General features: G+C 48.6%; 1 protein-coding gene across 1 annotated transcript in view; it reads right to left on the reverse strand.

Annotated features, from left to right (window-relative positions):
• Nucleotides 1–12,363, reverse strand: part of ARHGAP25 (Rho GTPase activating protein 25) — a 34,597-nt gene that overhangs the window by 21,512 nt on the left and 722 nt on the right. Inside the window, exon 2 of the mRNA XM_081922538.1 lies at nucleotides 577–776. Within this exon, the coding sequence (XP_081778664.1) occupies nucleotides 577–776 (200 nt within the window). The remainder of the gene's footprint in view (nucleotides 1–576; nucleotides 777–12,363) is intronic.

The raw sequence follows: 12,363 nt of genomic DNA on the forward strand, positions 1-12,363 counted from the left end.
GCAAAGAGAAGCAGCTCCACTAGCTTGCAGGTGGGGCAGAAGAGAACTTGCAGGAGTCAAGCCAGAATCACTTCTCCGGCTCGGATTTCAATCTGAGCCAGGGAAGAATTCGGGGACTACTCCATCTTACCTCTCTCTTCTGAGGTGTGACAATATAATCAGCCCTTTCCCCCCCAAGCTCACATCACAAGAACTTCACTGACTTTGCTTTCACAGCCTCTCCTGCCACCAGGGCCGGCCCACTCATGGGGCTCTGTGAGACAATTGCCTCAGGCGGCAGGCTCGGGACAGTAGGTAGGGGCAGCAGATCTGAGGGCTCCAAGGTCACTCCCCTCACCACCTCCTGTGCTTGTCGCCCACTGCCCCACCACCTGCTCCTCTCCAGCTTCCTTTTTCCTCCACCTTCAGAGCACCGGGGGTTCCCCTGGCCATTTTCAGTCACCTCAGGTGGCTGTTGGGCCTCAGGTGGCAGAACATCCTGGGCCAGTTCTGCCTGAGACGGAGCTCTTCCCCCCTGGCACATGGAGAGCCCAGACCACCAGGGCGATCCCTCTAGACCCTCTTCCTGGACAGTACCTGGGGCTTGAGGTCCTCTTCATCCTTGTAGTAATACAGGTGCTGGCCTTTCAGGACAAAGTACCTCTGCTGCCAGTTCTTGACGATGGAGCGCTGCTTCTTCAGCCAGCCGGTCTTCAGGGGCCGCTCCAGAAGGTTGAGAGGATGGGGCCAGCTCCCCGAGCCCTTCGGGTCGACGGCCATCATGCTCTGGGAGCGGACTGGGGGAGAAGCGAGAGGCAGTGAGCTGGAGCAGGGAGAACACACAGAGACACACCCCAGAGCAAAGCGTTTCTGGCCCAGAAGTGGCTCAGCCCCCTCAGGGAGGAAAATCCACCATTGCACCGATGGAGCAAAGAGCAGAGGAGTGAGTCCAAGGAGCTATTGCTCGCGGCAGCCCGTAGCTTTGAGAAAGGAAGCCACCGCAGCTATTTGTTCAAATGGACTTCCTTTTTCCTGCGTGGGCGTTCATCTTCACAAATGCAGGCAAGCAACCGAAAGAAGCTGCCAACCAGGACATCAGGTTTTCTTATTAAATGCGGCTGTTCAGGAATGAGGGGCACCTGCCGGGGGCCTTCCTTGACAGCCACCAAGAAAAATCAGGAGAGGACATTTGTGTCCCGTGCCAGGTATGCCACACTGGGCAAAAGATTCTTGCATTGCAAGGGATTGGACCAAATGACTCTCCAACTGCATGATTCTAAACCTAATCAGATGTTCAGAAACTTGATGGGAGTTTTAACCTATTTTTAGTCTACTGTTATTTTAACTTTTGAATGTTTAAAATTATTGTTGTTCATTCTTCTTATTGATAATTTGATTGTTTTATCTTTGGGGGTGTTAGAGGAGGAGAAATGTTCCTTCTGGGGGAGTTTGCACACTTCCCCCCCCCCCCCAGCTCTCACCTGTGACTCCTAAAAGCTGTCAGCGTGGGACAGTGGCCACACCCCAGGAAACAGCTCTCACTGGCCGATTAAACCAGGTGAGGGTAGCCAGTGGGCCTCAAACCCTCAGTGAGTTTGGGATTTCCCCTCATGTGCAGACAGGCTCCAGCAGATTGAGCGGATGAGACCAAGAGTGGGTGGTCCAATGGTGAGAGAGGTGGTTTAATAATTATCCTGAAGAAGAAGAAGAAGAAGAAGAAGAAGAAGAAGAAGAAGAAGAAGAAGAAGAAGAAGAAGAAGAAGAAGAAGAAGAAGAAGAAGAGTAGTAGTAGTAGTAGTAGTAGTAGTAGTAGTAGTAGTAGTAGTTTGGATTTGATATCCCGCTTTATCACTACCCGAAGGAGTCTCAAAGCGGCTAACATTCTCCTTTCCCTTCCTCCCCCACAACAAACACTCTGTGAGGTGAGTGAGGCTGAGAGACTTCAGAGAAGTGTGACTGGCCCAAGGTCACCCAGCAGCTGCATATGGAGGAACGGGGAATCGAACCCGGTTCACCAGATTACAAGTCCACCACTCTTAACCACTACACCACACTGGCTCTTATTAGGCATAGAAAGGTGGTTTCTGCATGTGCTGTAGGAGGGAAAAGAGGGGCAGATGGGGCTCATCCCCCTGGGAAGGAAGCCAGTTAGGAAAAGGAAAACTCTGGTCCTAAACCTCCACTGCTTTGAAGGGAAACTTCAGGAGAAGAAAAGGCCAAGGAGTAAACCCTATACAAATCTGGAGTGGAACGTACTGGGAGCCAATGCAGATCTCTCAGGACTGGTGTTATGTGGTCCCGGCAGCCACTCCCAGTCACCAGTCTAGCTGCCGCCTTCTGGATTAATTGCAGTTTCCGGGTCACCTTCAAAGGTAGCCCCACATAAAGCGCATTGCAGTAGTCCAAGCGGGAGATAACTAGAGCATGCACCACTCTGGCGAGACAGTCCGTGGGCAGATAGGATCTCAGCCTGTGTACCAGGTGGAGCTGGTAGACAGCCACCCTGGACACAGAATTAACCTGGGCCTCCATGCACAGCTGTGAGTCCAAAATGACTCCCAGGCTGCACACCTGGTCCTTCAGGGACACAGTTACCCTCTTCAGGACCAGGGAGTCCTCCACACTAGCCTGCCCCCTGTCCCCCCAAAACAGTACTTCTGTCTTGTCAGGATTCAACCTCAATCCATTAGCCGCCATCCATCCTCCAACTGCCTCCAGACACTCACACAGGACCTTCACCGCCTTCACTAGTTCTGATGCTGACAACATACAGGTAAAGGTAAAGGTACCCCTGCCCGTACGGGCCAGTCTTGCCAGACTCTGGGGTTGTGCGCCCATCTCACTCAAGAGGCCAGGGGCCAGCGCTGTCCGAAGACACTTCCGGGTCACGTGGCCAGCGTGACATCGCTGCTCTGGCGAGCCAGAGCTGCACACGGAAATGCCGTTTACCTTCCCGCTAGAAAGCGGTCCCTATCTATCTACTTGCACCCGAGGGTGCTTTCGAACTGCTAGGTTGGCAGGCGCTGGGACCGAGCAGCGGGAGCGCACCCCGCCGCGGGGATTCGAACTGCCGACCTTTCGATCGGCAAGCCCTAGGCGCTGAGGCTTTAACCCATAGCGCCACCCGTGTCCTGAGCATAAAACTGGGGCTCACAGCATTCACACCCCAGATCTTTCTTCTCCATTAGTTGCAGCTTTGGATTCAGCACAGAACTAGCAGGTCCCTGTGTCTCTAGCGGCCAGCCTTCTTCCAGCTCAGCTCACCCACACTCTCTCTTGCTATTGTTCTCCTTCCGAGCAGCTATGGGTGCTTGTGGAGGGAAGACCCATCCAGTTGTCTGGAGGGCCCCATCACTTGGTTGTAGCATCTAACAAAGCAGTTTAACTTCACCCCCAGAGGTGCACTCCATTGTCTCTTGAGACAGACGGATGCCAACAACTTTTTAAAGCCATCTTGGCTGGTGGCCATGGCAACCTCCTATGGGAAATGGGGTAGGGTGGGGACCTTTCTCTATCCACTTTCGCCATGCCATGCACTTTTTTATATTTCTGTTGTGTTGCCTGGATCTCCATCCAAAGCTATAGTCCAGGGCCCCATTCTTTTGGGGGCCTCCTAAAAATTAAAGGAAAAAACCCTGGATGTACATTTCCAAAATATAAGATACAAAAACAAATGAAATGACTTTAGATTCCTATTAGGTGCATAAATTTAATAATAATAATAATAATAATAATAATAATAATAATAATAATAATAATTTATTTATACCCTGCCCTCCCCAACCAAGACCGGGCTCAGGGCAGCTAACACCAGCTATAAAAACAATTGATTAAAATACAACTTTAAAACAAGATTAAAATACAACATTAAGATGCAGAAGAAACTCAAATCAGAAACTTTTTGGGGATGAAAACGTCAAATAGCATATATTCAACACAAAAAACAGTGACAATTTGTTGTGGACAAAGGACAGCTGGACATATAAAGGGCCCCATTACCTTCAGTAGCTTAGAGCCTCATCAGACCTAAATCTGGCCCTTCATTCCGCAACAGTGGCGTAGCGTGGGGGGTGCAGGGGGGCCGGCCACACCAAGCGCAACATCTGGGGATTAGGGTTAGGGGGCGCAAATCCACAGGTTAGGGGGCGCAAATCCATGGGTTAGGGGGTGCAAATTACTTGCCTTGCCCCGGGTGCTGACAACCCACGCTACACCACTGTTCCTCAAGTTTGCTGCCCCAAACCCCTTAGCAGGAGATGCTGTTGAAGCCCAGGCAACAACAGCAGCAGCCCTATCAGGCTAAGGCTCCTCCCCAAAGTGTCAAGGGCTAAATTAGGCCATTCAAATATTTCCTTCAGCAGAAACACAGCAGCCATGCAACAAGGTGCAATGTGGAAATGAAACTGATTTGAGTGTGACTCTGCAGCTGCTGAGAGGTGAGCCAGAAACTAGGCAGACTCAACTGCCCAGGTCACGCAGGCTCTTGCTCAGGTTCAGTACTTCCAATACGGGGCCTGACCTGCTCTACAGGGCTGTTGTCACAGGTAATGCATAAAACTCTCTCCAGCTCTGTAAGGGTTAAGTATCATTATTAGCTAATGAGCTCCCTCTGCTGGAGGCTTGTGGATCAGGTTGTGGGTAAGATGTGAATTCAACGCAGTGCAAACGCATCTTACACAGGGGTTCTGTTCCAACAAGGGTTCTGTGTATACATGGAAAGGGTGTACAGTGGTACTTCGGGTTACAGATGCTTCAGGTTACAGACTCCGCTAACCCAGAAATAGTACCTCAGGTTAAGAACTTTGCTTCAGGATGAGAACAGAAATCGCGCGGCGGCAGCAGGAGGCCCTATTAGCTAAAGTGGTGCTTCAGGTTAAGAAGTTTCAGGTTAAGAATAGGCCTCCAGAACAAATTAAGTTCTTAACCCGAGGTACCACTGTATACCTAAACCCTTGGAGCTGCCCCTCTGGTGAGGCGGGTGCAAGAATGAGAAAGAGAAAATCCCCTTGACTTCTAAAGTCCGAGTGCTGAACAGGCCTTGCCCAGCAAGCAAGGCAGAGAATTCAAAAGCTCCTTTCTTGTTAGGTTGTGGGTGAACATATCAGACGACACAGCGATTCTTCAAACAGCTCTTGTTTATTCACAGGCCAGAACAGAACTGAACTGAAGGGTTCAGTCAGCCTGCTTATATGGAGCTCCAGTACAACGTAACTGTAACAATTTTCTAAAACTATCCAATCACTGAACGTCACTTTCGATCCCTTATTTGCATAACTATCTACAGTATCCCCCTGCTGGCCAGGGTGAGAACTTCAGTACCTAACATTTCTCACCAGAAAACCCAAGCAAATTCATGGAGGAGGAGAGGGCTATTGAGGGCTCCAAGCCACAAAGGCCATGTTCTTCCTTCACAGTTCAAGGCAGCCATGCTTCTGAATACCAGTTGCTGGAAACAGCGGCAGAGAAAGCTTCTTGGGCACCTGGGGCAGCACACCCAGTGTGGGGTGAACCACCCATAGGGATGGGGTGCGCAGCACCCATAGGAACAGGGTGCATCGCGTCCTTAGGGAGGAGTGGGGTGGGTGCGCGGTGCCCATAGGGACAGGACAGGGCGTGGGGCATGGCACGGCACGGCACCCTTAGGGATGGGGTGTACCACGGGGGCCAAGGCCTCAGCTGCCCTATAGCTGGGGGAGGGGGGAACCAGTGGGCGGACATCATGGAGCTTGTGGGTGCCTGAGACGTGTAACTCTGGCACGCTGCAGGCCCCACGGTGAGTGCCGCCCGCCATTTTGTCACCCCCCTCAATGGGGACACCCAGGGTGGACCGCACACACCACACACCCCTTCCTATGCCCCTGGCTGGAAACCACAGGAGGCGAGAGGGCTGTTCTGCTCAAATTCTGCTTGCGGGTTTCCCCATTGGGGCATCTGGTTGCGCACCATGAGAACCGGATGTTGGACTAGATAGGCCATTGACCTGATGCTTCAGGCAATAATAATAATAATAATAATAATAATAATAATAATAATAATATATTATTATTTATACCCCGCCATCTGGCTGAGTTTCCCCAGCCACTCTGGGTGGCTCCCAATCAAGTGTTAAAAACAATACAGCATCAAATATTAAAAACTTCCCTAAACAGGGCTGCCTTCAGATGTCTTTTAAAGATAAGATAGCTGCTTATTTCCTTCAAACCGGCAAAGGGGGTGCAGCAAGGAAAACCCCCGGCACCTCTCCGCTGGGAAGCGCTGAGCAAAGGCGAGTCCCCAGGCAACGTGGCTGATTTGATTGGCACAAGGCATGCATGCTCCACCCCCCAGTCGTTCTTAGACTCCTTATTGGGTGAGCAAAGCAGCCAAGCAACACAGTTGGAGCCTCCCTCCTCCCTGGCTGGCAGGGAGGGAGAGGAGCTGCTTCCTTTGAAACCCGGGGAATTTAAGGGACATCATCAACGGGACACGGCGCTGGGATAAGGGACTTTCCCACCAAATAAAGGACGGTTGACAGCTATGCATCTGATCTGCAAGTGAAGTTTCCAAACAGTCCAAATGCTTGTTGAGTCATTGATCAACCACACACACAACTGTGATAACGGAGGCAGGAGAGAGAAAGTGAGACACAGGCACCTTTGGCCTGCTTTGACTCATTTGCACTCTGTGTTTCTTTTGTAAGCTCATTTTTTGTCTTATCAAGTAAGGTGGAATTAACGTACTGTCTCCTTCCTGTGATCCTCGGCATTTGAAGTTCATTGCCTTTGTCATGATCAGCCTTTTGGCTGAAAAGGCTGCAGGAAGAACAAATGGCGACAGGATGAGCCACCCAGCTTTTGTGAAGCAGGAGCTTCGTTGATCTGTCTCACAAAGCCCCAATCGAGGCGAGACACCAGAGATCCATAATCAGGTCTTTTCCTTTAAAGAAAAGAAACCTTCCAGAGAAGAACCATTTTCTGATCTAAACCTCCCAGAGGTTTGAAGCTGTTTCATCTGCTGGAGAAAACACTCTTTATTTCCCAGAAGCACAAACGTCTGCAAGGGGGGTGAGGTGGAAAATACTGCAGCAAAAAGGGCTGTTGTTGTTGTTTTTAAGAACATAAAAAAGTCTTCTGCATCAGGCCAATGGCCCATTTAATCCAGCATCTTGTTTTCACAGTGGCCAGTTGCAAACTCACAAGCAGGATTCAAGCACAAGGGCAACTCCCCCCTCCTGTGAGGTTCAGAGCAACTGGTATTCAGAAGCCTCTGACTGTGGAGGCAGAGCAAAGCCATCAATAGCCCTCCCCTCCAAGAATTCATCTTTTAAAGCCATTTAGGTTGGTCCTATGGGAGCAAGTTCTATATCTGAGCTATGGAAGCGCTTTATCTCCCTTGAATCTTCCAGCATTCCAAGGATTTTCTATGGTGGCGCAGAGTGCAGCTATAACAAAGGCGACATTTTTTCATCTCTGCCAAGCTCCTTACCTCTCTTGCCCTGACCTAGCCACTGTGATCCACGCAACGGTCACCTCCAGACTGGATTATTGTAACCCGCTCTACGTGGGGCTGCCCTTGAGACTGACCCAGAAACTCCAGCGGGTGCAGAATGTGGCAGTGAGACTCCTTATGGGGTCCTTGCTGCAGGATCACATTCACCCGGTGCTATACCAGCTGCACTGGATCCCGGTGGAGTACAGGGTCAGGTTTAAGGGGCTGGTTTTGACCTTTAAAGCCCTATATGGCCTAGGACCCTCGTACCTACGGGACTGCCTCTCCTGGTATGTCCCATGGAGGACCTTACGGTCTTCAAATAAAAACATCTTGGAGATCCTGGGCCACAGGGAGGTTAGGCTGGCCTCAACTAGAGCCAGGGCCTTGTCGGCTGTGGCCCCGATCTGGTGGAACACTCTGTCGCAAGAGACTAGGGCCCTGCGGGACATCTTTCCGCAGGGCCTGCAAGACAGAGCTGTTCCACCAGGCCTTTGGCCAAGGCACAGCCTGACCCCTCTCCTTTGGTAATCCTCACAGAACTCTAGCCAAGTGGTTGCCATTAATTTGATTCTGAATTGATTTTAGAATGTATTTCAATTAATTGACTGTGATTTTATGTAAACTGTACTATTTTTACTGTTAGCCGCTCTGAGCCCAGCTTTGGCTGGGAAGGGCGGGATATGAATAAATTTATATTATTATTATTATTATTATTATTATTATTTTATAAGTCAGAGCTTTCTAAATATAAAATAAAAACAAAGTATCCGAAATTTATAGGATATAACAAAAACTAATCTGTATAAAACTGTGCCACTCAAAGGTCAGTAACTGAGCCTCTCTGAGGTCTGCACTCTTAGCACGGGGTACGCAATGTGTGGCCCTTGGGCCAGATGCGGCCCACGAAGACCATTTTACCGGCCCATGAACCGCCCCCAAACCGAGCCACCAGCTCGTCGAGTCCCCCGCCCCCCCCGTGCTGCATTAAATCAGTGCAGCGCGGTGCGGGGACTCACCAAGCAGCGCTGGAAATCGCATCTGCGCATGTGCAGATACCAGAAATCGCGTCTGAGCATGTCCAGACACCAAAAATTGTTTCTGCCCAGGTGCAATTTTTGGTGTCTGGGCATGTGCAGAAGTGATTTCTGGCGCTGCAGACATGCGCAAACGCGATTTCTAGCATCATGCTGTGCCAGTCTGGCCCACGGGCAATCTCCATGGGAGTGATCCGGCCCATGGCCGGTAAACCTTGCCCACCCTGCTCTAGCAGCTGCTTAGCTGGTCTAAGGTTAGCACCCCGGTTCTGCACAAAGTCCATCTCTCCAAACAAGTTGCTCAAGAACTGTGGTTCTTTTTTTCTTCTTTTTTCAAATTGAAAATCCATATTTGTTTTCTAACATATGTCTGTTACACAGATTACCTAAATTAAAATATACATGATTACTCTAGGCTTCCCTTTACTATATGTAAATACATTGCAGTTAAGAAATTAATATTATAAATAATATTATAGATTCCCCCCCACTCCCCTTCACCCATGCATGATCTCAATATTTTATTTCTTCCATCTTATTGTGTTGCTATAATTTAATAATTATTCAATTGTTTCTATTGTTATTTTCTTGCTTACCCCTGCATGTTTTACACATTTTCTATTAATATTTCAATTCCGGAATAATATTTTTTCATGTATTCCTTCACTCCATCCCACTTTTTGATTATTCTCTGATTTGAGTGACCTCTAATAATTGCTGTCAATTTTGCCATTTCTACAAATTCGCAGAGTTTGTTTTGCCATTCTAATACAGTGGTACCTCAGGTTAAGAACGTAATTCGTTCTGGAGGTCTGTTCTTAACCTGAAACTGTTCTTAACCTGAGGTGCCACTTTAGCTAATGGGGCCTCCTGCTGCCACTACATGCTTTTTGTTCTCATCCTGAGGAAAAGTTCTTAACACGAGATACTATTTCTGGGTTAGAAGAGTCTGTAACCTGAAGCGTATGTAACCTGAAGCGTCTGTAACCCGAGGTACCACTGTACTGTGGTTCTTTGTGCAGCAGGAAATCTCAACCTGTGGGCTGCCTTCTGGACTGCTTTGATGCCCCCCAGCCCACCGCTGATTCCAAAAGAACTGACAGCGAAAACAATGGAGGAACGGCAAGAATATTAATGGCCCAAAAATGGAAACAAGAGGAACTACGACCTTGACTGAGTGGAGAATGAAACTTATGGATTATGCAGAATTGGATAAAATGACTGGAAAAATTAGATATCAGAAAGATCACAAATTCATTGAGGACTGGGGAAAGTTTACGGAATATCTGAAAACTGTATGTGATGAACAGACAACGCTAGTGGGTTTTAAAGAGGCTTTGTGATAATACAAGCTATATTGTGAGAAAGAAACTGAGATGGAAGGTTATTATCAAATCGGCAATACTACATATAAAATGTGTAAAGATATGAAAAATGGATGATTGAAGGAGGTACTGGTGGAAGTTCAAAAACTGTAAATTGGTAAACATGGTTGTCAAAATTATTTGTTAAAGAAAAACTTAATAAAAATTTATATATAAAAAAAGAAAACAATGGAGGAATGAATGCAAAGAGGCTTGCAACAGATGCTTAGCTACAAGCCGGAGAACTTACAAGTTCATAAGAGAGCTGCAAAATGTGCACCTCATATTTCAATATGAGAGGAAACTGCAGGTAACCTGCACATGCCTTGATGGCATTTTCTGCACACTGAAAAAAATGGCTCAGGCACAAAATGTCGGCTGCAGGCCATTTCCGGGTGCTTCCTGTCGCAGGCTCTCAAAACAGAAGCAGGAAGAAGCAGTGCTTCGTGTTTTCAAAGCGCTCAGCAAAAAAACCTTAGTGCTGGAAACATCCATTATTTTGTGAAACCTTTTCTCGGTTTATTTCGTGGTGACCTTCTCCACGTCAAAGAGAAGCAGAGAGAACGTGCTAAATGGCACGATGGTTGGTGCTGTTACTCAGAATAAAGTGCCCCTGGATTTAGCACAGCTGAAGTGGGTTTATTGATTGCAGCGTTAGGAGGAGGAGACAGACTTACTCGTTTTGCACACCCTGCTGGTATATCATCACCCCTCGTGCATCTCCTGTGCTTTGGGGGGGACACTTGGTTTGGTCACATTTAGAAGCTTGCCGTATTCTTTGCTCTATAAGACTCACTTTTTCCCTCCTAAAAAGTAAGGGGAAATGTGTGTGCGTCTTATGGAGCGAATGCAGGCTGCGCAGCTATTCCAGAAGCCAGAACAGCAAGAGGGATTGCTGCTTTCACTGTGCAGCGATCCCTTTTGCTGTTCTGGCTTCTGAGATTCAGAATATTTTTTTTTCTTGTTTCCCTCCTCCAAAAACTAGGTGCGCCTTGTGGTCTGGTGCGTCTTATAGTGCGATAAATACGGTAGACAGAATGGCAGAAAATCTGAATGTTTGACAGCACTAATGCAGAAGAATGTTTTGCTCCACAGTGTAAGGTAAAGGTAAAGAGACCCCTGACCATTAGGTCCAGTCGTGGATGACTCTGGGGTTGCGGCGCTCATCTCGCTTTACTGGCCGAGGGAGCCGGCATACAGCTTCTGGGTCATGTGGCCAGCATGACTAAGTCGCTTCTGGCGAATCAGAGCAGCGCACGGAAATGCTGTTTACTTTCCCGCCGGTGCGGTACCTATTTATCTACTTGCACTTTGACGTGCTTTTGAACTGCTAGGTTGGCAGGAGCAGGGACCGAGCAATGGGAGCTCACCCCGTCGCGAGGATTCGAACCGCCGACCTTCTGATCAGCAAGCCCTAGGCTCTGTGGTTTAACCCACAGCACCACCCGTGTCCCTGCTCTCTTGGGGTGCCAACTTGAATAAAATATTCGGGGGCAGGTAAGCCCCACCCCACATAATCAATCACATGACATTGTGCACACACACTATTTGAATGGCAATGCCCATCAACTTGAGGGGGCAGCCCCCTCAAATATTTTATTGGGGGGACCAAAGCTCCCTTGGCCCCTAGGATTTGGCTCCGGGGCACCTTCTTCCACCTTGGAAAGAGTACAGGACACAGGTAGACCACCTGCAAATATGGCCCGCTGCCGCCATGGCTACAGGCCGTTGCAGCAGGTCCTGTGTTTCAACTCACAAAAGCAGCAGATCTGAGAGTGTCAGGCACTGAGGACAGATGGGAGATGGGGTGGCTGTTTTCACAATCCAATTATGAGGACCTAAAGCCCCACCTGTGTGGAGAGAGAGAGAGAGAGAGAGACCAGGGAGCAGCAAGAGAGAAAAGTATGTCCTTTAGGACCTTGCTGCTGCAAAATCTTCTCCCTTCCCTCAGCAGCTTATTCAAGTGATACCAACAGACATGCAAATATTTTTCTCTTGCAGAACTGCTGTGGTTAATCCTTCTGCCCGGGGTCCCTATATTCACAGAAGCCCTGAGGACAAACATTTGCTCCCTCTGTTCAGAAGCTGTGAGGTGGCCAGAAAGACAGGTGAAGCTGAGGAATAATGACATGATGTAGTCGAGCATGGAGTGGCAAAGTTTGGGGGGAAGAGCTCAAAGAGGAGGACAGAACTTCAGAGTACAGAAACTTCATCCCCTCAAGTGATCACCGCCTGCTCGTTTGCAGAATCAAAAGGGTGAAAAATCCAACTTCCTCCTTCTTATATATATAAAAAGAATTAAAAGCTGAAACGCTGACACTGCATCAGATCATAAGATGCGTAGAGAAGACAAGCAACATGTCTGAGATAAGGAGGCAAGCTAATCTGGAAATCTTTTTGTAGACGTGGCCCCTGGGCCCAAAATGGCCTGGGGAAAATGCTGTGCAGAGGTTTGTAAACAGCAGAGGAAGTCCGCCTTTGGCTAAAAGGGGGAGCTTCACTTCCAAGTTCTCACG

Source organism: Podarcis melisellensis (genome assembly GCF_964234715.1).
Source record: "Podarcis melisellensis genome assembly, chromosome: 8".
Taxonomy (NCBI): Eukaryota; Metazoa; Chordata; class Lepidosauria; order Squamata; family Lacertidae; genus Podarcis; species Podarcis melisellensis.